The sequence below is a fragment of the Camelus dromedarius genome, chromosome 4 (genome assembly GCF_036321535.1).
Source record: "Camelus dromedarius isolate mCamDro1 chromosome 4, mCamDro1.pat, whole genome shotgun sequence".
Taxonomy (NCBI): domain Eukaryota; kingdom Metazoa; phylum Chordata; class Mammalia; order Artiodactyla; family Camelidae; genus Camelus; species Camelus dromedarius.
Genome location: NC_087439.1, coordinates 88,266,174 through 88,292,579, shown reverse-complemented (window position 1 = coordinate 88,292,579; position 26,406 = coordinate 88,266,174). Strand labels below are relative to the sequence as shown.

Sequence of the window (26,406 nt, the reverse complement as noted above, 5' to 3'; positions counted from 1 at the left end):
TAAAACAGGGAGAAATACAGCTTTTATGTTTATCTCCAAGAATTCTTGCTTTTATTTCATTTTTAACCTTTGTGGAATTCTTTTCATGCCTGCCCAATAAAAGAGGTACTAATTTTATCCTTTTTTTTTAAAACATTTTTGTAGTTTCAATTGGGAGGTTTACTCAGAGAAATTACCTTGTGATATAAAGACAGAACTAATACAATTAACTACATCATTAGAATATTATAAAAGTCAGAAGACTGCACTGGGTAAAAAAAACTATCACCAAACTCATGGTAAACGCTAGGAAGTAAAGAATCCCCACTTCAAGTTTTTTTTTTTTTTTTTTTTTTTTTTTTGGAAGGACAGGGGAGAAGCAAGAATAGAACAGTGCAGTCTACTTAGATCTAAAGAATTTCCCCTGAGTTCTCAAAACTCACTGCCTTGGTAAAAAGATATTTAAGATACATGGCGATGCTGCCTCTAACTAAAATTCTACCCACTTCTGAACCAAAACAGGGAAAGAGTTTGAGAATTAAAGGTTCCCAGGACTTGGTTTCACTGATGCATTTAATTCTCATGAGATTTAGCATATCAGCTAAATAAAAAGGGAAAAGCAACACAACTCAAGATATTTTCATCTGAACCACTTTGCAGACACTACCGATTAGAATAAAATAGCTGTAGCAAAACCAGCACCTAGCACGACCGGCACAAAGGTATCTGAAAGGAAGCAAGTTAGACTCCTGCCACCTGTCAAGGCATTAATTGCATTATTTGTTCCAGAGATGGAAAGACTTAAGTTCATATAAAGTAATATGATACGGAACAAAGCTCCCAGCACAGTATGATGAAATGAAATCTTTCAATAGACAAACACAGCTTTGGTTGACAGTTTATTAAATGCGCTACATTTGCACCTTATTCTGTGGTTTTTTAAATCTCTCACACATGGGCTTCGTAAAAATGTACTTTATAGAAAACCATCTGCAAAACTAAAATAAAAATAAAAATGCACATTTTACACACATATTAGATAAACTGCTGAAAACGTTAGGAATTACTTTATTGAAGGTGATCATGAAATATGAGGTGGCTTGATTTTATTAAACCTGACACCAGCCCATGACTTCAGAAATGTTCATGTTGAAATGTGGATGCAAAAATGTCTATTAGCGAAACTGTTTAATAGTGTTTGAGAAACAGGACAAAATAAAGAATTATTTTTCCTTTACAGACACTTTTCTAAATCCATTCTCTACACATTCTCTGTCTCTCATTCAGAGAATTAGTTGTGCAGACTGATGAGGCAAAAAATTCCTTAAAAAAAGCAAAACCAAACTAGAGCCTATTTACAAAACATGCAGAGAATGTTAAGTAGGTACGATGGCAGAACTGGTTGAAGGTAAACACAGCTGAGGGGCAGGAGGCACCTCTCTACCTCTGCACATCGAAGTCCTTCCCCCTTCCCCTCTGGGAGAAACACATTTTCAGGGCATGGACCGTAAAATGGCATACGATGCAAAGACAGAAACGAAGATGTTTGCAAACTCTTTATATTTCCAGCTGTTGAGACAATATTTCTGAGAGTGGAGGTTACCTCTAGCGGCGAAACCAGAGCCAGCTATTAAGCAGCCAGAAGGCTACAGTAATTGAATACATGACCATTTCTCTTTTCGCACGTTCTTTGTTCTCCTCTTCCAGAAGCTGTAGACGTCTATTTAGTTTGATTATCTAAGTGAAAAGCAATGAAAACAAAAAAACAAAATAGGAGCTTTAAGTAATCAGATTTGTATAAAGTAGTTTAATTTGTCAAAAGAATTATTACAAACCTGAGAAGTCTCATTTGGAGCAAAACAAAGAAAGCTACATATAGAAAAAAGTGTTACCCACGACAGTTTAATAAATTCACCTAAATTTTCTTCTCTTATGAGCTTCTGTCGCTCAACTCTAGTTGTTCATCTTTAACCTGCTTTACCTGTTTCATGCCCTCTCTGTCCACCTCTCTGAGTTACCGAGACGATCCCACAAACTAACCCGTTAGAGTGGGCCCTGTGATCTGTCACCCAGGCCCTTCAGGACTAAAAGGCTAACTCCCTACCTGCTAGGAGTGTCAATGGTTGACCGCACTGTCCTCGGCCTTGGTCCTTACTGTGAGTAGCCCTGCAGTGAACACTGAACAACTGCCTCGCCCAAGTTCATGCTCCCTTATGAAGGCAACATGCATCCAACGACTGGTTTGTGATGGGCTTAAAGGCGCAGGCTCCTTGCTCCAACCCTGAGGGGTCATCCCAGGTTCAGAGCACTTTATGGCTGTACTGGTTTGCTTAAAATGTTAAGATTCTTTGTTACTGGCTAGAATTACATCAATCTATTTTGGTAATACTGTTTTATGCTGATCAAAACATGCAAATACTGGTTTAATATATCTTTAATCAAAATGGGGAAGTCAATTTTGGTTTAATAAATAGTTTGATAAATACAATATTTTCATTCATGGGTTCCACTGGAGAGAAAATGATAAAATGTTAGGAAACACCACTTTAAGTATTACCTGAATGTAATTTAGGTTTATATATATATTCGGTATATTAAATACCTGTCGTCTTAATGAAGCCGCATCTACAACAGTCATGTCATCTGAAGTTCCTTCAATTGTAGAATCTATATTTGAAATGCCATACCTAGCAATAAGAAATAAAAATACAATTTAAGATTAGAAAAGAACTATAAGTACCTGGTAAGTCACGGACTGTACTGTGTATTGCACAGAGAACTATTCAAAAGACTGGTATTACCAGTACGTATTACTAAAATATTTACCAATCTAAATGGGTACTAACACAGGAAAGAAAAGAGCTCAGGATAACAACTATCTACAATACTGAGAAAATGTCTTTGAAAGTTTGAGAATGAGCAGAAAGTCTCATAAAGATATCAATGGGAGACACTTTCCAACTCAAAGGGACTGGCACTGTTTAAAAGGATGCCTGGCTGAAAAGGTCTGAGAGCTGCTATTCCAGGACGTAACGATACACAGTTCTTCCACCAACTGGTGTCCACGCATGGTCCCTCAGAAGTCCCTGCTGAGACCCACTGGCAGGAACACAAAGTAAACGAACTCTAGCTAAAAAAGTAAGACTGATCATTTTTAATCTCGCCTCCTCTTCTCACTGCCTCTTCTCTTGCCATTTCTACTCTTTACTTCTTATTTCCAATTATTTACTCTCTAGTGTGTCTCCACAGAAGCAATTATAAAATCACCTGAACACATTTTGCCACCACATTCAGATCCAGAACTGGCTCAATAATAATCAAGAGGCTGTGTATAAAACAATATTGGAAAGCCACTAAGACAAAATCTAGAGAAAACATTAAAAAGTACTTCTTGTTCAAATGCAGTTACTTCTAAAAGGGCACTGATTTTTAAATGAATGACAATAAACTTCTGAGAAACAAATACACACAAATGCTATTCTTCTCTGCCCAGATTTCCACTTTAAAAATATATTTTAATTAACATCTTTACTGAGATACAATTTACATACCATACAACTCACCTCACATGTTTATATCCTCACTACTTTAACCCTACATGGTTATTTCAGTAAAATGGCATATTAACTTTTCTGAATGACCAGATTATAAATAAACTGAATTAAAAAGTTACTTCTACGTAATCTACAGAGCTGTCGCATAGATCATGTATCCCTAGTACTTCAAGCAAGTCCCCATTACAAAAGCACATGATCACACAAAGGTGTATGAAGAGAATGACACTTTTCATCCAGACGTATTAAAAGTAAGTATATTCAGAAAATCTTGTTTCAAATGCCTTGGAAAATAATTCAAAAACACTTTAATAAATAAATTACGTGAAATGGAATTTTTACCATTATAATCACTCAGTATCATCATTCTGAACGCTGATGGTAACTATGCAGGTTGCAGTCTCAATGATACCTCACGTCTTCTAAATGTTTCTTTTACGGCCAAATTAACTTGGACTTGCTTTCTCATTATCTGCCTCTTTCTTTATGGGAATAGAACAGATATACTGAAATACTGAGAGGATCTGCATCAGATAGAGGAGTGACTACTGAGTTAGTAGGTGCTGGAACTACAGATTTACAAACGTCTGAGTTAATTACTCCTTTGAACATTAAACAGAATTATCGAAGGAGTGGAAAAAATAAGGGTTGAAGATTCTTCTTCTCCACATTTTATCCTCAAAATAAAACTTCTCTATTTCTTTGAGGTCACACATGAGATGATTAGAGGGAAAAATCAAATAACAGAAGCAACTGCTTCAAAGGTAAAGGGACGTGGGATGAACACAGAGAATGAAGTATAACTGAAAGGGACTTCTTACAGTTTAGATTCTAAACTAAGGGTTTAAACATCTGTAAAGGAAATCTTCATTTGCAAAAAAAAATCTAAGGATATAGCAAAACACTTTACTGTGTAATTCAACTTAAAACAGACGTGTTTTAAACTAAAACTTGTACTTAGCAAAACTAAAAAACTCTAAGAAACTGTAAGTCAGATTACTAGCTGAAAATACTTTCACAGAAAGTAAAAGATTACAAACTTATGAGAAATGCATAAGGAAAAACTCAGTGGACTGAATTAATACTGTAAAAAGAAACAAGTCAGCAGAGTGGTTAAGGGACCATGAAGGACACATTTTCCATTCGCTAACCTGAACTTAGTATTAATGAGAAACTGACGTTTCCATCTCCTCTTCCTAAAAATGAATGTGCCAGCTTCTCATCGTATAAACACTGCTGCCAGTTTTAAATATACTGCTACGGATAATACATTTCTGCTTAAAATAAAATTGGCTGTGAAAAAAAAAAAATCACAGTAATGGCATCTGTGAATACCAACCAGTTTTTTTTTACTCTAGAAGCTGGGAAATGAGGATTTTCGCACTTGAGAACTTGAAGTATTTGTGTGTACCATCCTATTTGTCCTTATGTGTGACAGGAAGAAATAACCACTCATGCTAAGCACATCTGAGAGTATGAAAGGGGAAAAATTTAAGAGAGAAAAGCTTAACCAACAGATGACAAAAGTTCTTAAAACTAAATTCCCTTTCTAAACATTTACCTTCCTGGATGGTCGATGCTGACTTCCCCCAATGTAGGATGATGTTTTACAGACACATTTATCTACACACTGAAAGTGACACTGTCGACAATTAACAACTGAAAAGAAAATGCTGGACAGAACTTCCGGCAACAATTAACGCTTGTCCAGCAAGATGTAAGATTATTTCTTCTGTGTTTTAAACATGATCTTCCAGAAGCTATTACAATTGTATTTAAAAACAGTATCCCAGATGTTCACACGACACAGTATCAAAACTACTGAGTTTTTTTCTTTAGACTCTGGTGGCCAGATGACATGAATGGTTAGACTCACTGTTCTCAGAGAAAAGCAGAATGTACTCAGACAGAAAAGCTGTAGAAGTTCAAGCTGTAATATAAAGGCGTGGCTACTACATGCATTATGTCCTACAAAATACATATTCAGTCAACTATTCACCCTGGTAATTACAAAGTCTCAAAATTTACCTGACGTTGTCATGATGGGGATTAGAAGTGACGGCAGCAGACCCACCGCGCAACACAGGTCTAAGGCAGGTTTTGGCGAGAGAAGGCACAAGACAGGATCAGGAAACAGAGTGGTAATGAAACAAAAGCAAAAACAAGACAAATAAATGTCAAATAGGATTATATTGTATGTTTTGATACAATACAATATATTTCAAATACTTTAAATATCTTTGTCTCTCTGTCCTTCATTTTATGATTTTCATAAATTTAGTATTTTCAATGGGTTAAAAAACACAGGGAATCTGTATTTATGTAGCAAAATAACATCAACATATAAAATAATTTTGGGGGGGTTATCATATATTAATTTATAAAATTCAAGCCAGAGGACAACTGGTTTAAAAAGTATAATTTCTCTCTTCTAGTCGGCAAAACGTCACCAACAACTTGAAAAGCATGTCAAGAACCGGTTAGTAGCACCTGCATGATCATGGTTGCTCATCTGGTATCAACAGCTCTACCCTGAACACTAAAAATTTCAAGTGACTCCCACTTCCCACAATTCCTTGCCTCCCGCCTCATGAATTTTGCTGAGTGCCTGGTATCTCAATGTAGGTGTGTCTCATTCAAACCCCCAGCTCTCAAGAGCAAACCTGCAAGCTCAGTTCCGGAGCTGAGGAGATGGGGGACATGTTTGGAGCACATACTACAGCACATCACAGGAAATGCAATCAGACACGTGAGTCTGATGCTGAGAGACAACAGGAGCGACACACAGGGCTGCTGGAAATGAAGACTGGGCGCACTGGAAAACTTCGTGGGGATTTTCACTGAGTACATAATTGATTTCTAGAGGACAACTGGTTCTCTACCTAGGTAAGCAGTCACCTTGCCAATAAATATTATTTATTTTTTAATCAGAAACAAAAGCTCTGCGTGATCACTGGTCAATTCTCCAAAAAGTAATTGGCAATATTTACTAATCAGAGAAAGGAGGCTGAGGTATAGAATCCATATTAGGATTTTAAAAATTATTACATTTTATTTTGAATGTCTCATTCTCTACGGACTGATCAGGTTTTGCCTGAATTTAAGTATCAAGACAATTCTTACAGTAAACACTGAATACCAAATGCACTAGTTTTTGTCTGTAAGGGGGTACAGTTATAGAATTTTGGTTACAATACTAATTGCTATTTTCTGTCAATTTATATAAGAAAATTTTAATGTTTAGCTTGTATGTTTCCTCAATGCACTACTGTACTTAAATTTCTGGAGCCTGAGGATAAGAGATTCAGAGACTTTTGAGGGAGCTATGTTGGACTTCTAATTTGTTGGCTGAAGAACAGTGAGAAATCACATGTGCTTGAGACAGGTTTTAAAGTCATTCCATCCTACTAATTAATTTATTCTGTGACATTAGGAAAACTTATTTAACTACAATTCTACATCACACTAAACTGAAAAAGGTTAACTAAGTGAAGCCACAGCTGTATACTACCTAACGCTTAAAAAAAAAAAAAAATGCTCAAAAGGATCCACCATATTCAACATATTCCACCACAGAGATTTCCCTTTTACAACGCAGAGCCAGAAAATAATACAGTTACCTTTCACAACGTATTTCATTTTGTCTTCTCACACTGGCAATTGACACATATAATATAAAAGTAAATTAGACAGGTATTTGGCAAAGTTAGAAACTTCATTCAAGTACCACTTTCTACCATTAAGTATGAGTTAATACATTAAAAAAATCTTTTTAAGTTTGATATGTTTAACAATATGTTTTGTAATTAAAGTGGCAAAGGGAATGAGATCCAAGGCCCTCCAAGTCCCAGCAGTAACTTGTATACTGACTTTTTTGTGTAAATAAAGGGTCTGCCTTAGTAGAAGAGGTTTCTTTGCTTAAAAAATGGAAACTACTACAGTAAATGAACAGTTTGGGGCACCAGGAATTATACACATTTAAAGAAACGACACATTGCAAATAACAAAGCAAACACTGTTTCAACTGCAACTTTGTATTTCAACATCTTCCAAGTAATATGCTTATATGGATACTTGCAAAAAATATAAATTATTTACACAACAGTTTCTTATTCTGTTCACTCAAAGCTAATATAGTCTGCTAATGAAATTCTCAAGCCCCTTCTAAAAATAAAACTTAAGCACATTAAGCATGACTAATCTGTCAATATTTAAATAATGTTCTTACATAGGAACTAAGTTACTTTTAAAAAATACTAATATTTTGCTTTGGACAATGAGATACGGAGCTCCAGCAGGTGTCAGAAGACGTGGGCATTTCATAACTAGCTAAGGACTAAATAGCATTTTAAATCCAAAGGACACAGCTGGTGCTTGTCCCAGGTGTTGGTAAATTTTTGATAGATCAGTTTTCCAAATGCACAGCACTGACCTATATAAATAATCTTTTCTAATAAACATCTAGGATTTAACTTTATTTTCATGTTGAACTTGGTTTTAGATCACATAAGTTCTCATACAATGAGAAAACAAAAACATAATACATAAACCTTTCAACGGTGTCCGTAAAGTATAAACTAAAAATAGTTCTTACGTTGAGCACCTGTGAATCTGCATTATTTTATGACAACAAAACAGCCATTAAGGTTTTTTCTTTCTTTATGCCAAATAATTCTAACTTAATTATACCTAATCTGATGGCATAAACCAAAGATAAGATACTGCATTAGCATAAGAGCCACGAGTAAAAAACAGAAAGGAAAAAATAATGTACAGAGCAAGGAACATAAAAGCACTTAAAACTTTATAATCATGCAAGAAGAACATTATCCAAATTTCACATTCCTACTTCTTGTATCAGATAAGTCATGATAGACAGTTCTCATAGCACAAATAAAAACCAATTTGGCACCTACAACTCTAATTAAATCTTGTTCAACACTCAGATCGTAAGAGATTTAAATGCAATAGAGGAAAAAAAAAACATTTTAAAAATGAAAGCATCCAAAAAGACTAATGAGAATCTGATCCTCCAGGTGCCAAGATTTGTATCCAGGAGCAAAGAATTATTAATACAACTAATTCATGAATTATTAAAAATCTCATTTAAGTGAATAAAATAATTCCTTCCCAGAAAAGGGATTTTAAAGTTATCAATGTATTACAGTTTTTAAAAATCACTTAAAGCTCAAAATAGTTTTCTGTAAAGTAAATTTTACATTAGTAAGATTTCTGATTTTATACTTTTGAACTTGAGGCAAAATTTTTCCTTTATGGAGAAAAAGAAAATCCAACTGCTTTTACAAGTTTCATATACTGGACTGACCTGTGTATGTGTGGGGGGAGGGGATAAATAATTTTCATGCACTGGGGCTTTGTCATTGAGCTATTATTCAGTCTATACAGGGTTTATAAATACCTTTCTTATTCAGCTATTTTCACTGTAATAGGATTTGATATGATATAATTTGACCTAATAATCCAGTCTCTTTTAAGGCTCTATTATAATTAAAAAGTTAAAGAGGATACCTGGTGAAGAATAAATCTATTCTAAGGAGGCAGGAGAAAACAGTCCTTTGGAAATATTAGTCAAGTGGCAGGTACTTCATATTCAATACCATTTTAAGGATCTCCTGCAACACTAAATAAAGAATTTGAGGCCATTTCCCAATATCTTAAATAAAGACAGGCGAGGAGGGAAGAGTCCTCACGAGAATCCAGAAAACTGGGTAATATTGCTATTACCCTTCCTTTTTTTCAATAGATGAAGAAAATGAGGCCCAGAGAAGCTAAGCAACTTGTCCAAGGCCGTGGTGCAGCCGGCTCTCCAGCGGGCTGGATCAAGACTGAATCTGACTCCCTGAATCCATTTTTTCCTTCTAAACCATGCTGCTTCTTACAGGCTCCAAATATTCAGAGACAGTCCTCGAAGCTCCAAAGAGCACATGAGGGACCCCAAACCCTTGGGGAGGGGGAGATATATACACACACCTGCACATGAATACATGTACATGTAATCCCCCCACCATGAGCTTCTCTTTCATGCTCTTTGGTGCAGCTTTAAGTCCGTGGGCCCACAAGAACACCACTAGAACTCAACAGAGCAGCGGGACAAACACTTATCAAATATGGTCAGACACCTAGGGCTCGTGTGAGGCTCAAAAGCACTTAAGAAGAAAAAGTTTGTTCAGAGCAAGCCATCAGACATATCGGTTCCTAAGGTAAGAGACAAGGTTTTCTGGAAGGACCAGCTTAATTTATTGGGAATTCTTCAACATGCAAAAATTAACAGTCTTGGAAAATGATCATGAAAATTCACTGACACAGAATCACTAGATAAAATGTTTGAAGCTGCAATGTAACTAATTGCATCTTTTCTACATTATGCCAAAAAAAGCTCCCAAATTTCATTTTTTTAAAAATACTAGTAATGAAGCAAGGATAATAAAGTATTTGAAATAATGGCAAAAAATGTATTTGTATGAACAAGTCTAAGTATACTACTAATGATTTTACTTCGAGATATTCAAAAGTCAAACAAGCTGCCAATACTGAAAAAAATCAGTATTAAAAAAAAAAGACAGTAGCACCTGGGATTTTCAATGCAGGGCTAGAAATCCCTAGCTAAGAGGGGAAAAAAAAATGTCCTTGCAGCTACACTGACATCATCCTCTCAGATTTGCTTCTTTAATCCAAACACAGTCGTATCATAAATGATTAAATCAAAAGACTTTTTGCAGAAAATCTGTACAATTCAGTCCAGTATCCCACACTCAAACCCTCAGCATATCCCAAAATGAAATCAAGTACTTAGAACAAGTCAACAAAGCCTGTGAAAAAAATCATTGCACTGCTCATGTACAGTTATTATCAACTGAATCCTTTCCCTGGCTGAAGAGAAGCTAACAGAACCTTGTGAAATGTGAATTTTGGACAATAATTTCAAATTAAAAGAAAGCAAAGCAAGCTGTTTAAAACCATTGGATCTTAGAAAGAGACAGAAGTGCAAACATAAAAGGAAAACACCACAGTCCACTAACAAGGGGCCAAAAAATATGCAATAAAGCTGCAAGAATCACTGACGGCCAATCACCTGCGATTTTCATCCAGCACATCCAAGATCTGCTGGTAAGCCCTACGAGTAGAAGACTGGATAAGCGACAAAATGCCACGGGCAGAGGAAAGATTAGCTCCATCTTCAGGTAACATACGGGGAGGACAAACCCGAACCTGTTGTGGCGATGGTGTCACACTGTTTACAGAAGCACAGCAAATGAAGAGAAAAACACTCGAGTCAGACTTCTATAAAACTTCAGCTGAGCAGTTTCCCCAAACATTCATATTTAAAGAATTATCTGAGTTTTCTTGCCCATTTTTCCCACCCTTCATTTTCCCCTAAAAAAGTCAAACCAAAGCTAATAAACATATTAAATTGTTAAACAAACAAACAAAAAAAGACGACCATGCAGCATCTGTAATGGTGTAGCTTTAAACATCAGATTAAACACACTGAATACGAACGAAGAACTTTAAGAGGGGAGAGAACTACAGCAAAGAGCATATTCAACCCCCAGCTCCGGAGAGGCAGCGCTCTTCATTTAGCGTGAGGATTCCAGTTCAGCACACCAAACCTCTAACAAGCACCACTGCACTGCAGCTGACGGGTGACCGGAGGAGTAAGAGAACTCTGGTACACAGGTGCCAAAGTTCACATGCATGAATCGGACGTGATTCCATGAAAATGTCATTTCAAACACTTCACAAACACAATGAAGTAATCTGAGTTTACGACGACTAAATTTAAAGACGAATTAAAGTTTCAGAAAGCTAACAAAAGCATTTTGATTACTGAGTTATATTAAAGCATGGGCTTTCTAACTCAAGGACTAAAACATGAAACTACTCCTAATTCTGTGAATACAATGAAAAGGCGAGGATACTTCTTAAATTATTCAGATGGATGTTAAACCGTTTTGGTGTTTCCCAATGACAGTAATCTTAGTAATTCTTTCACATGAGCTGAGATTCATAACGTCTTTGGCGCCACTGACAGTGCCTCCAAAAAGCTGAACACACTTGAATAAAGCAATTTTACAGTTCTAACCTCAAACTCTTACTTTTAGTAGTCAGAGATCTGTTTGATATTAGAGCGTGATCAGCCACACAAGGTGTTGATATATGGACTTGGCATCTGGTTTGTTACAGGAAGAGGACTATGGGATGTGTGCTCAGTAACTTGCCTCAGTGTCAGGGAAACACACCTCACACTAAACCTCATCCTTGGTATTATGTCCAAAACAATGAAAGTGGAGCAGACAGCGAACAACTGAAAAGATAAACTCTTTAATTTCAATTTGTATAATCTTTCCTAACTTAACATGTATTTGTTTGGAAATCATAAAATAAGTGGGATAATGTTTGAAAGGATAGCTGTCATCTAATATTATTCCAGGAGTCCCAGAATATTAAAAACAAAATCTTCTCCACAATCTTGTCAACAACTCTGAATGTCTCGATGATCCCAAAGCAAGAAGTACAATAAATATGAAAACCATGTTTTCGAATGACTATTTAAAAGAGAAAGATCTAAGCCAAATCTTGGCATATTGAGAAATTAATCTGTCAGGGCTGACTCACCATAGGAATTAGGCCTAACGGTGTCAAGATAAAAGCAAATTTTCAGACGCAGGCTTCATGGATGGTTACCCTAAATGTCTGTCCAGAGACTAAGAATCTCCTGGCATGCATCTCTATCTATCTATCTATCTATCTATCTATCTATCTATCTATCTTATCAACACCAATACACATAGCTTATCAACTGACCCAAGTACTTGGCAAAGCCCACACTAGGCAGCCAAGAAGAGTAAAAGAATCAGTTTATCTGGGACTCAAAGTCTAAGTACTGGCCTTGCACTCAAGAATTCTCTTTAGGCAGCACAAGGAAAATCTGAAGCTGTTGTTCTTTGTGAGAAACCAGACTGAATTCATGTTAGAAAAGTGTCACCAGAGGTAGGAATAAAACGGCTCGTTCTGGGTCAACAGAAACAGGCAATCCATCTCTCACGCTTGATAGCAGTGCCAACAAACCTGGCTAATTTACTTCAGCAAGTTTTAAAAGACTAATCAGTAGAGTATCTATTGATATAATTAATTAAACTTTTTATCTTCCTATTTTAGGGCTTAAATTGAAAACTTCACATATTTTGTATTTACAAAGATGCTGAAGTCTGTAATGATCAATATTTAGAATTATAATCTTTGAGCACCAATGTCGGCAAACTGAACCAAAGTCCACGAAAAAAGTTTAATGGATTTTTGCCCTATAAATTTAAAAGGAAAGAAAGCCTCCTTTGCTAGAATTCACTTTGTCAGAAATAAGCAATAGGAATTAAGTTCCAAAGGTACAAGTACTTCCCGTCCATACAAAGGAAATCAGGTCGTCAAGCACAAACTACTTTCAGATTAACTGCTAAGAATTCTTAAGATGGAATGTGCAGTAAATTGAGTTTTAAAAACAATCTATAAGACCACTTTCAATTCTAAGATTCTATAATCATATAAAATTGGAGTATGTTAATATATGAAATAAACCCTACATGGTCCTCAACTGTAGCTTAAGAAGAAAAAAATTTATGTAGAAAGATAAAAGTTAAATTAAGTCTTCATCAATACTAGCAAAGATTATTTCATCAAAGACTAGCATCAAAAGCATATTTGGGTTTTGGGTTGTTTCTCAAAAGAAATTGAAGTTTCAAAGATTAGTAAGAAATTTAACTTTTCATTAATTTATATGGCAATCTTTCATAAATAGCAAAAACAGAGTAGGAAGTATTTTATACACTGATGACCACTTTGGGCAGCATATGTATAGATTAAATGCCCTTGACCTTTAATATTTATTTCTATCTATAGTTAAGTTGAATGATTAAATCATAAGATAACCATGGTTACCCTAATTAGAAGAAATACTCTAGCAATTCTTCCTTTTCAAAGCTTTAAGCAGTCTTGCAAATAATTTTTACAAACAAATTTAAGAACAAAAAAGAATAAACCCAATTTTGGCAATCAGTCTGCTGCTGGCTGAGATGCCCAGCACGGCATCAACTGTGGTGGGAAATAGGGTTTTTAGAGCTGAGTCTCATCTCTGTCCACTCATCCACCCAACCAAAGTGGAATGAATTTTTGTTTTTTGTTTGACATATGAACTATTATGAAAAATAAAAAAGTAAACATATTGCAAAGGCACTGAGATTATTTAAGCAAACATTATATTAGTAATTAAATAAAAATGCATGTTGATAAATTGATCCTAGTAATATTACAAAACATCAAAAACTCAATTTTATCTTTTTCTTTTATAAAAGATTAGGACATTTGGAAGAAAAGCACTTATGTTTACTATGTTATTTCATTAGTAACAGCTCTCTCTCATGCTTACACGAAATCTTAACTGAATGAGTGTTGAGTAAACAACACTAGCCAACGTAAGAACTCAAATTTAAATGAAAATTTACTCGGCATAACTATGTCATTATTACAACGTAAGTGCAGATTTAAACACCTCTTTCCCTATGGGTTTTCATAGGAATAGTGTTTCTCAAACTGTGAGGATAATCTCTTTGGTGAGGCTCCAGCCTCTTCCAAAAATACAGTAAAGGTGAAATAGTAAAAAAGGGGACAAAAAATTTTCACTGAAACACAAGTTTTGTACCATTTCTCTTGAAATTTTAAATAGAAAGCTTTCATTTGTTGCCACAAAGGCCATTCGCTAGTTCTCAGAAGCATAATAAGAGAATCAGAATAAGAGAAAAATCATTGGTTGCCAGACTGACTCCTGTGGCTTAACAACTCCACTGGCTGCTGAATTCCTACACTGCTCGCCAAAGTGCCCCACCCACCTTGAGGGGCCAGTCACTCCCACACCTCATTTTATCACACTTACAGAAACAGTGGGTTTAATGATCTCAAAATATAATCTTCCAAAGCTTAATTTTAATCTATGGAATTAAAAAAAAACTTAAATGATAAACTACACTTAAGACTCCTTCCTCGTTCATTCTGGGTCATAATAAACAAGAAAAGATAACATGCTAAAATTTTTAAAAAGTCGGGGATCACTGCACCTGGTTCAACTGAATCTACCAAGGACTAGTATGCCAACCAAAGCAAAATGAAGAAAATGGAAAAGGAATTTTGGTCCTTATGTGTAAATCATTCCATCTTGCTTTCACCATTATACCCCAGATCATACATAACTTTCTTAGTCGGTCTGGTTATTTTTTTTCTTAACAAAATGTGTGATGACAGCTTGAGAAATCCTGAAACAGAGGTACTAAAAGCCAAACAGTAAGAGAATTAGGGCATTATATGCCAGTTACCTGGTGAAATATTAGTACAACATAAGCCTGCAAAATTAAAACTCCTACTTGTGAAAAGCAGAGCAGATAAAATCTTACGTGTACTCCGGTGCAGAAATCGGTGCCTGGAACCTTGAAATTTTATTTCTTGGGGCAGAATCTGATCTGTGCCACCTTAAATAATAATTATGCTTCTTTAACATATTCAGCTTTTATAACACAAAGAAAAAGCTAAATAGGAACGATTCTACTAGTCAATCATTTTGTGTCAGTAGCTGACAATAATTCTGTTGTCTCTTGAAAGTGATTAAGAAAACAAAGGCCAGTGCTTCTGCTCCTATACCCACATGCACTTCTATTCTTAAAGCCCAGGAATAAAATATGTGGAGGCAGACAGAGGTTCATGGACAATGTCACACAATTAATCTCAAATAACAAAGAAAAGACTAAAGTAGGTAAAGACAGGAAGAGTCTACAAATTACTCTGGTAGAGGCAAAATAAAGTTGTATTGTATTAATAGTTTCTTCCTTAACACATTACCAACATTATATATAATTTGCTCATTATGTAAAAATTTTAAGGTTAATTAAATGTAGACTCTTATAGAAGAATACAATTATGTTATTAAGACAATGGAAAAGAAAGTGAAAAGTTACATTATTAATAAAAAGATGGTGAAGTATCTTACCGTGACATGGTAAGATACATAACTACTAACACAAAAAGTATGGTAAAGTAATGTAAGCATTTCACTGTGAAAAGGTATAGTTAAATATTCATGATACTTTTACTAACAAAAATTAAAACGTGATACTGTTTTATTAAACAACTAGAAAATGACATTAAAGCAACTTAAAGAAAAGAGAAATCAAATACTAGTTACCTTTGTTAATCTTTTCTGTTATGAGGAACTTACATTATTGGTAACTGCTTAAGTATCTATGAATTAATCATTTACTCTCTACTTCACTGGGCTGGTTTTCATACATGACAGAGCTGTTTCCCTTCTCTTCAACTGAACTCAGCTCTCAGTAACATACACTTTGTGAGGAAAAAGCAAAACTGAGGCTATAGTAAAACAGCCCTGGTTTTTATTTCACTATTGGTAAATTTCAAAGTAAGTAAGGCCCTAAATAAACTATATATTTCTATAATAGAAGAGTTTTAGTTGCCTTAAAAAAAATTACAAATAGAAAGTAACAAAAGCCCTTAGGTGTATGTTTAATCATTCTGAGAGGGGAACTAAATATCAAGGAGCTACCTTTACCATAAACTATGCAGCCTTTTCACCACTTGTGTGATATATCTGGAAATATTCTGGAAAAATAGATTCCATGGGCCAGCTGATATCACTGCCAGCCGGGTACCTCTGGGAAACATATCATTATCGTTAAAAAATTCATATTAATAATGGTTGAACCTTTCAGACGTGCCTTCCCCGAGGAGATACATATTCTTTTAAAGTTACTATATCCCTATATAACTCTTCAGAGTAACTGTAACTACTTTAGGAGACGTTTCTAGATTCCCCAGGAAATCAGAGCAGTTGACAGTTCTTTGCATCTAACACAAAAAAAGGCCCCATCCCCATCAAAGCCCCTTCTGCATCTCCATACTCTTTAGTCAAGTCCAAATTAGAACTTGATGTGGTTTAACATAAATGACTTAACTGTATTGTGCTTAAGTTACTTTGTATATACATTTAAACGTTTTGCTTTTATCTAGATTTGTAAGCTTTGTGAGGGACGTACCTTCTCCTGATTCTCTGGAAATTTCCAGAGAAGCTAACATGATGCTTGATATCAAATATGGTTCATGATAAATGAGCTTGTGAAAAGTGACTGAAAACTTAATAAGGAGAAACGTTCATTTACATAAACAATCTAAATTATCTATTTAAAAAGTTACAATCACCAATGGCTTTGAGACTTAAAATTCTGACTGTTTTAAAAGGGGTATTTTATTATTAAAGACCCATTAATTTTAATAAAACAACAAAAAGCACTTGCCCAATTTAAAACATCTTATAGCAGGGTAGCTTTAAGATCAGGGTATGATAATATAACCAAACGAGAAAGAAAGGTTTACACAAACAGTCCTTTAAACAACGTACTTAACTTTTTGGAAAATGAAAGGCATCTAAGAATTCAATGACTCAGTAGGCAGAGAGCTGAAAACTAATCCTGTTCATCACGGCTCATTAGAAGCAGAGCTGCAGAGGGCTAGATGTTTGACAATCGTATGACAAATTGAGTAACTTGAAAATAAGTATGTTTCCTTAATAAAGTCTCTTCCTTTTTTTTCCCCCAACCTACATGTTAGATAAACATTTTTGAAGGCTGCACAAAACTGAGCATTTATACTTATCAATTTTTCTTAAGTATACTTTAAAGGAGGTCCTTTAAAATAAGCAAGTCATACTTACAGAAGACTACCATACACACAGAAGAGGATAACAGTATTGAAAAATTCTCACAGCTAACAAAATGGTCAGATTTTAAGGCCATGTAGAGTATAAAATAAAAAAATGATGTAAATGTTATTCATAATGTAAATTATTTTTTTCTTTAGGTTCTTAGGCATAAAACATATACACATTTCCTCCTTTTTCTGAATATTCGGGGATTAAAAAAAAAGACTTAAATTATTTAGAAAAGGATGTGACAGACAATATGTGGAGAAAACTTATGAAGGAGACACAACACTTAGTGGTTCTACTCACATGGAGTCAGTTCTGACCAGCTGTCCGTTTTGGCGAACAGCATTTTCACTCATAGAGCGCTCTCTTTTTAGCCTGCCAACTGCACGGATCTGCTAGGCACAAAGAAAGGGAAAGGAAGAGAAAATATTCTTAGTAGCCTAGTAGCTGCTTAGCATCAGAAGAATCTTAATCCAAGGCTATTCACAAAATTTAAAAAGAACATAACCAGGAATTGCCGCCAGGTATGCATATTAGACATGTTTTAAAAACCCTACTTATGATAGGGCAGATAAACTTTCAAATGCTATCTTCTTCAAGAATAAAATTAATTCTAGTTTAAGTATTAATCTTACTTGGTACAATTATTGATATTTCTATTATGATTTATACTATACACTTATATTATTTAAGAACAATTTACAACAGTTTTTAAAGACACATATACTACAGGAATAAATGTTCCTGGCTTCTGAGTTTAAAAACAAATTCAGAAGGTTGGATATTTGCAAACTAGACAGAAAAAAGTCTTAACTAGCTTAAAGGTCTTGGCATTCTAGAAACAGCCACAATCTTCCATCTCACATGCTCTTCTCACAAAAATGTTATCATTGACCTCTTTCCATTAAGAGATGGAATCTATGCTTCTTTCCCTCGAAATTGGGTGGGTGATCCCTCCTGCAGATGATGCAATGTGACTTCTGATGTTAGGTCATGAACAATAAGGCTTCTGCCTTTCCCCTTTCTCCCCGGGGGGGGGGGCTATTTGTGTTTGGAACAATGACACCACTGGAACCCCTTTTTGGTGGGGGGAGGTAGGTCTAGTGTCACAGTCTCTTCTTCCTCATTCACACTGCCTAAGAACACAGAGAACTGTCATGATTTGGGCATCTCAGCATATGCTGTACAATGATTACTACAGAGTACAGGATTTGGGGGAATCTCACTTGAGTATTCTGAGTAGCATCTGAATGAATCATCCATGTTATCAGCACTCAGGGCCTTATTTCAACCCATTTCCTAGAAGCTACCAGATCTAATTCTTTCCCTTTTCTCCTCTGCTCATGAGCTGATTGCCTCTTGAGGGCCACGTGATCCTTCTATGGACTGAAACACAGATCATCTTTGCTTTCTTATCAGGCAGAACCCTCACTCCAAGACGATATTATTCACAGCTCTTACAGTCTTCCCCTCATCCATACCACTGTGAAGAAACTGTCTCACTGCATAGTGTCTTACACAAAAGCTCAAAAAATATCTGATAAATAAAAATAATTCTGCAAGTACCTTAGTGTCTTTTCATTATGGGAATACTCAAATTTAGTACTTTTCACCAAGTAAATACCTAGAATGCCTACACTGGCACCTATGAGTGGATTACCTCAGTCACTCCAGCAGAAACTTCCAACCTAAGAAAAGGCCATACCTAGTGCTAGGAAACTGCACTCCCCTAAGTTACACGGGTGATTTACCCTCTTAGGAAAGGCATATATGACAAATGAAAGGCAGTCTCATTATCAGTAAAAACATATCTTTGCACATTGTCTTATATTAGCCTCATGACAAAACAGGAATTCACAACTTCTAATGAGTAAGTTGCAACTATAGAAATGACAGAAAAGAAGTTTTACAAGATTGGCTCTGAATCAACAGCAAAGGCAAGATCTGAACTTTGCTAGTAATGTCTTATTGGTCCACATACTGCCATACATAGGCAGTAACAAACTCAGTAGAAACTTTTCAGCAATCGGGGAGGAACAGGTAGTGTTAAGGGAAAAAAGAGCTTTCTTTGCCCTGTTTGCCAGATTGCTTTTATAACAAAGTGATGCATCAATTTTTTTCCCATGCTAAACTTCCCAAATTGTCCTGTACTGCTTAAAGTGTAACTCCTAGCCATAACAGCTCTCCTTTCAAGACTACATGAATGTTAATGATTTCCACAGAACTGTCCATTTTCCTGAAATACAATATTTACATTAAAAAAATAGTATAGTGTCTGATCTGGGGTATCTGTAAACCAAAATTTATAGTAATCAATGGTCCACGCAGGAGGATTTCATTACATATGGCTAGTAATATGATTTATACAGCCTTTTAACTCCTCTTCAACTTTTGCTTTGCCTATGTTATTTCAGATTCAGTTGATGTTAGAACTCTAGTACTTACTTCCTCATTTTGAGGGGTTGGAAGAGGTCTTTCTAAATCCAGAAAATCTAGTGGCCTTTCACTTAGTGTAAGCACACGAGGTGGTGTTTTTAGTGCCAGAGGTTTAAAGGGAGTTGACTGTATAAGGTCAAGATCTGCTGGTCTTGAAAATGGAATGTCTTCGTTATTTCCTGGGGATAAAAAATAAAATAAAAAGGAAAAGAGATTTTTAAAAGATACTGCTTTTATTAAAATGTATTTGCCATTGCATACCCCCTAGAAATGGCTAAAATTAAAAAGACTAACAGTACAAAATACTGGCAAGGATGTGGAGCAACTGAAACTTTCATGTGTCACTTATGGGAACAAAACAGGGTACAACCATGTCACAAAGACATGTACATGAATATTCATAGCAGCTTTATTCCTAACAGCACCAAAAAGGAAACCATCAACCAACCAGATGGCCATCAACAGGTGAATGTATAAATAAATTGTGGTGTATCCACACAGTGGAATATTAAGAGAAAAATGGAATGAACAACTGATATAGGCAACAATATGGAAGAATCTCAAGGACATTACACTAAGCAAAAGAGGCCAGCCAATGATATACTGTATCATTACATTCATATGAGACTCTAGGAAAGACTAATCTAGGCTTTGGTTATAAAAAGGAGATCATGGTTGTCTGGAATTGAGGGGTAGGAATTAAATGAGATGCAGAAAAAGGAAATCTATTTTTTTTTTTAAAGCTGGGAGGTAATTAGGTTTATTTATTTAAATGGAGGTACTGGGGATTGAACCCAGGACCTCATGCATGCTAAGCAGGTACTCTACCACTGAGCTATATTCTCCCCCGGAAAAGGGAATCTTTTGGGAATAATGAAAATGTTCTATATCTGGATTGCACTAGAGGTTACACAGGAGTATATGTTTGTCAAAAATGTATACTCATCAGGCTGTACACTTAAAAATTACACATATTTTATGTATATAAATTATACCTCAGTAATTAGTTGAATTATATAAAAATATTGTCTGAAATTTCAGACTATCATTAATGTATAAAATTTTGAAGAAAATGTAAAGTTGCATTTCCCAGCTCCTTTTCTAAGTATTTTGAAAAACCCAAAAGTTGTCATTAAAATACATAAAATAAAGGTTTATCAGGAGACTTTATAAACAAACGTAAAATACCTGCTACAACAATTCTCTCTGGAACCTGCATGATCACACTAGCAGTTGAAACGCCTTCTTGGAATCCTTGTTCCAGGTCAGCATTTGGCGGTGCTACCTTTAATTTTTCCGGGACCCTCATTCGCTGACTAATACCTTCGGTATATTCCATTTCATACTGAATTCGACTAATTTCCGCCATTTCAGCAGGAGTAGGAGAAGGAAATGTTGCCCCACTCACTCTGTGGGCAAAAAATAAAGATGGGGTGACTGAGTGTTAAAATGTCAGTTTTCTCTACATAGTGAAGTCAGAAGACAATACCTTATAGAGAGCACATGGAGACTTCTCATTTGTGAGAACCAAACACGCACAAAGGAAAAATAAAAGCCTGAAGAAAACGTTTTCCTCAACATAATGCCTTCTCTTAGTAGAAACTGCACCTTGAGGATATTGCTTAGGAGCAAATTTTAAAAATTATTGTATAACCACAACACAAATGCGCACCCACCTACCCTCTCTTCCTCTCTGCATAAATACATAGGCATGCTGCTGATAACTCAAACATGCCTAAAATAAAACTTAAATGGAAATTTCCTAAACAATTATTTGAAGGAAAGCTGCTAAGACTTTATAAAACTGAAATCAGAAATTGCTGTCACGCATGAAAAAATAAAACCTCATGATGAAAATCAGGCTCACAAGTTAAATAATGTTAATTCTAAATTTACTAAAAAAAAGAATAGGCAACTCCCTGAAAATCACAAAACACAAATTAAAACTTCTCTTACTGAATGTACATCTGATGACTTAGAGGAAATGAATACCAAATATAGAATATGCATTAATAAATCCTTAACGTACGCATTCATTTTGAGGGACTGAAAGTTTCACACTATTAATCTGTAATTAATATCATATTTACATGTATGTTTTTAAAAAAACATGACATGCCTTCAAGGGGAAAGACAGTACAAATGACTGAGTAACCTTCTAAATTAGAGGAGGATCCATGCTCCAGGGAAATGCAGTAGGAAGGAAGCTGCCCCAAAATACAAAATGTTGATAAAAGTAAAGGAACATGATGAGCCTATAGAAATCAGCTTTAAAGCCACCATGTCTCAAGCCTATAACACCAGCTCAACTGAATAAAATGTCACTGACCTTCCTAGTGGTGTGTCATTGCTTGTTCTTTTACTCATTTTTAACACAGTAAATACACGTCTATAAATAGCTATTAAAATACTGCTACCCTGTAGTTCAGTTTACTTTACACAATAACTCCCCTACAGATCTGAACTTTTTTGGAGGTGTACATAACAACACGGACACTGCTTTTCCAGCTGTAAAAAAGAAAGAATAAAAATCAGTATTTCAACAATTCATTTCATAAGAAAACTATGAATAAAAGTAAATATCTACTTAAAATTATTTTTGGATTTCAACCAAAACTGATTTTCAAATTTCTCCTCAAAAGAGTTATTCTATACCTCAAAAAACATAAATAATATTTTAAGCATAGTCATTGTTTAATGATTTTGCAAACAGGACAAAGAAAAACTAACCAAATGTATATACGAATGTGAAGCTGGATTAAAAGAAAACATTTTGCCATAAAACTCCTCTAATCATTATATCTTGAAAGGGAAAAAATCCATTTCTTTTTAAAACTATGTACAAATGAAGAAATCACGAAGACAATGTAAAGGGCAGAAGTAAATATATTTGAGGTAGCCTAAAATTTGATGTACAAGTAATAGTTTCTTTAAAAGGAAATAACTTTGAAAGCCATATCATCCTAAATTTTCAGCAAAGGATATTCTGTATAAATAAGGTTAATAAAAAATTAAAGCCAGTATAAGTGTAAGCCATAGCAGGGGTATTTCTTAAATTCCACATCAGAGATGTGTAACACATCTTCAACTCCACCTCGCTGACATGCTTTGGAGAGTTCTTAGAAGTTGCTTAAGGTGCCAAGTCCTGACCACTGGTTAATTCTGACCGCTAACTTGCACCGTTCTGTATTTACCAAAATGTGTGACTTTTAAGGATTTGGCATGCAAACGGTTTCAAGACTAAGAAAAAAGAGCCAAAAAAGAAAATGTTTACTCACAAATGTGTACCAACTACTGCTTGCTACTTGGCATTATCTGCGCCTGTGCTTCATATTAAATCCCTTAACTTGCTTCAATTTGCATGTGCTGGATTTAGACCCACTTTTGTCCCTAGGGGAGAAAAACAGGAGCTAACTGAGAAAACAGATAATACCATTATCAGGGATTCATTGCTGGAAATCCTCCAAATGATCAAAGTCACCAAAGATGTACAATCTTACATTAAGAAAGCAATAAAGCAAATAAAGATAAAAGACTGTCATCATTTCTGATATAAGTTTAGAAAATGCAGCTGATGAAATATATGTATGTTTAAAAGAACCTTAATACTTATGTGTACACATGAGTGTATATATGCACACACATATTAAGGAGGAACAAATACATTGGCCACATTTTCATTCAGTATTTCATTTTAAATTTACTTAATTTCATTTGTAACTTTCACTCAGTATATGAACCAGTAACACATGCACATGGTACAAAGCACACAAGAATGTACAGAGAAAATAAAGTGCCCCACCAGATCCTATCCTATAACCACCCAGCTCCCCACAGGCCACCTCTATTATCAACATCTGTGCATCATTCTAATGAGATGATCCTACATTGTGTACATGCATCTGAGGCACAGTAATAGCTTACATTGAGAAATAGAACTGAAGAAAGACATCAAAAGCAGTATGGCCTTGGGACATGAGAAATTTAAATTTTATACACAAATTGCTAGAACATTATCTCCCTGAAATGTACTGTTCTCCACACTCCATTTACTACATTTTCAGCCTTCTTTCCACTAGTACATCCCATGGGTCTCAACATTTCACTTGACAGCAACATCTTCTCCTACAAGACTCTCTCAGTTTGCAAAGTATCACAGACAAATCATAAAGGTGGACACTGAAAAGACATCTTCGGGAAAAAGTCAAATTCTTTTGTAGCAAATTCGAGCAACTTAAAAAGTAAATGGAACTTTTCTACTAAGATTTAACATTGTACTGTCCCAATTACTAGGGTTTCTGCTTAAGTAAAACAGATCAAAGATCTTTTTTTTTCCTTCCCTCATCAGACCATTGCATTTTTTGTAATATATTTTGGCAATAAGTAAATTTCTCATTTTGAGTTAAGATTATTAATTCCAGAAGTTTTATCACTTAGAGTCTACATGATTCAGTACATGATTCTCTGTAATACAAGTAAGGAGACAAAATCCCTCTCAGAGTCACAGATGATCTTACATCTCTACTTTCTAAGTCCAGGGGTTCCCACCATCAGTAACTTACTGACTTCATGTTTTTCCCATGTTCACACAGTACACTTACTCTTAGCTACACTTAATTTTCCTTTAACTTCACTTTAAAAAATCTTACATAAATGTATTGTAAAAGGAAACTTTACATCACTACCTTAAACCATGAACTTAATGTACATATATATAGACATGTAACAAAAACATAACTCTTACCAAACCCCTCACCTGTAAACCACCTAGAGTCAAGTCACATCTCACCTGCAGAAAATGTCCCCAAACTGGAACACAACGATTCAAATCTGACTTTCTCATTTTCTTTATTAGAACACTGGGATCCAGAGAAATAGCCCAGGAGGTCACAGAAATAACTTGGGTCAAATTGACTGTGGTTGCCAAGATTTATACAATTCCCCAATTACAAAAACAAAAAATGTCCAATTGTTTGTCACTCACTGTGTGGACCTCGATCAAGGTTTTTATACAGGTCACCTTGTTTCAGTTCTCTTTTCAAGCAACTATACTTAAAGGATGAGTGTACTAGACAATCAAGGTGTCGTAATCCAATGTTAATTTTAAAAGAAAAGTCCTTGAAAACTCGGAAAATTACAAAGGAATGAATTCTAAAATAAGGTTATGCATCCACAGAAAACAACTTTCAACACAAGAAGGCAGGGCGGTAAAAGCTAAACTTTGTAATTGTAAAATGAGGCAGCCCTATCTGACAGGAAAGGACAGCAAACACAATTTCATTTCGGAAAGAGTAAAACCAATTCACAACTGTTTGAAACCAAAAAAAATTGCAGGTCCCACACACAATCTAATTACACGGGAAGACACTACTAGGTGCAACTAAATCGCTCTAATTCTTTCCGAATCCATTTTCCTTAAGGGCTTTTCCTTTGGGATCTCATTAGCCAATGAAATTGACACGGAAACAAATGTTTTTCACCTAGGGAGATAAAACACTTAAGATCCTTCAGGTGAAGTCTCTCAGTGGGGTGAGAGGCCTGTAAACAATTGGCTCTATATTTGGGAACAAGGGCCCCGAGGCTTTCTCATCTTCGGCGGCAACCAAAAGACAGCACACCACTATTGAAAGGGTTCTCCTCCCTCGAGAATGCCCTTTTGCTCTAACGTGGTAGGATGCAGCGGGAGAGGGGCTGAGGATTCTTCTACCTTAGACGGGGGACTCGTCCTCAGACGAAAGTCAGAGGCTCGGCGGAACCGGAATCCGAGCTCTCCTCCAGCTCCCCAGCTCCTGGAAGGAAACCCTAGGAGTACCTCCCAGCATCCACACCTGCGAGCAAAGATGCTTACACACCCGCCCGACCAGGGGCCTCCCGCGGATGCCTGGGCTTCCAACAAGGCCTTTCTTTTCGAATATGTTGTTTTCCACAAAGTAAAATAACAAAACCAAAAACAAAACAGAAAACTGCTTTTAAAGACGGCAGGCGTCGGGTTCAAGGTCATACTGAAAGTATGGGCCTGGGCTGGGAAGGATGAGGGAAGACGACCAGCCAAACCTCGCTTGAAGCTCTTAGGACGCCCTGAGAGCTTCTCAAGCCTCAAATTCCTTTCTAGCTGGAAAAGTCTAAATTCATCGACAAAACGAGACACCGAACTAGAAACGGGGAAGAGATTAACCCAAAAACGTTTGCTGGAGAGTATCCTGCTCTCCCTTGGTTCCACGGACTCTGAGAGGCGGCAACGCCCTGAGGGAGAGGAAGGGCCAAGGTTGAAGGCGAGAGGCCCGGGGGTCGGAGCTCCGGCCTGAACGACACCACGAACGGGCTGGGGCCGCCGCGGGTCCCTCCATCGGCCGGAGGGTCACGGCCGCCGCGCTAGGCCGGGCGGCCGGCTTGAGCCGCGGGTCCCGGGTCGGGAAGACGTCAACACTCACCCCTGGGCCCGCTGGAGGGTCTCCAGCGGGGGCCGCCGCCCGCCGGCTCCCGGGGCACTCGGGGGGGCGCTCTCAGAGGCCGTTGGCCGAGCGCACGGAGGCGCCCGGGCAAATCACCCGCCGGCGAGGCCCGGAGCGGGCGGGGAGAGACGCGAGCACCTCCGGGACTGGCCCCTTCCGGGAGCCGTAGTTGAGGCAGGTTCGTGGTCATGTGACGCAGGGAAGG

At 36.3% G+C, this 26,406-nt stretch overlaps 1 protein-coding gene across 16 annotated transcripts; it reads right to left on the bottom strand.

The window, feature by feature from the left end:
- Positions 1–1,031: 1,031 nt before the first annotated feature.
- On the bottom strand, positions 1,032–26,384 carry MFF (mitochondrial fission factor). Of its 16 annotated transcripts, none has more exons than XM_031452300.2 (12): positions 26,181–26,355; positions 23,028–23,139; positions 22,079–22,257; positions 20,938–21,158; positions 19,759–19,928; positions 17,617–17,708; positions 14,993–15,067; positions 10,627–10,785; positions 7,154–7,186; positions 5,562–5,621; positions 2,582–2,666; positions 1,032–1,716 (listed from the first exon to the last, which is right to left on the bottom strand). In XM_031452300.2, exons 3-12 carry the CDS (start codon positions 22,114–22,116, stop codon positions 1,585–1,587), a joined length of 1,065 nt encoding a protein of 354 aa, XP_031308160.1. In that variant the 5' UTR covers positions 22,117–22,257; positions 23,028–23,139; positions 26,181–26,355; the 3' UTR covers positions 1,032–1,584. The 16 variants fall into 16 exon arrangements, with proteins under 16 accessions (XP_031308160.1, XP_031308162.1, XP_064341290.1 ...); XM_031452302.2 differs by having other exon boundaries at positions 17,617–17,705; XM_064485220.1 differs by lacking the exon at positions 26,181–26,355 and adding an exon at positions 25,457–25,471.
- Positions 26,385–26,406: the final 22 nt, after the last annotated feature.

Bases quoted from the DNA above. Each gene is read 5' to 3' on its own strand.
- MFF (XM_031452300.2), bottom strand. From the start codon at position 22,116: ATGAGTAAAAGAACAAGCAATGACACACCACTAGGAAG. The intron at 19,929-20,937 runs GTATTTTACGTT...TTTTATCCCCAG, and splicing joins AGAGAGAATTGTTGTAGCAG to GAAATAACGAAGACATTCCA. The intron at 10,786-14,992 runs GTAAGATTTTAT...TTCTGTAAACAG, and splicing joins ATTTCTGCACCGGAGTACAC to TGTGACACCATCGCCACAAC.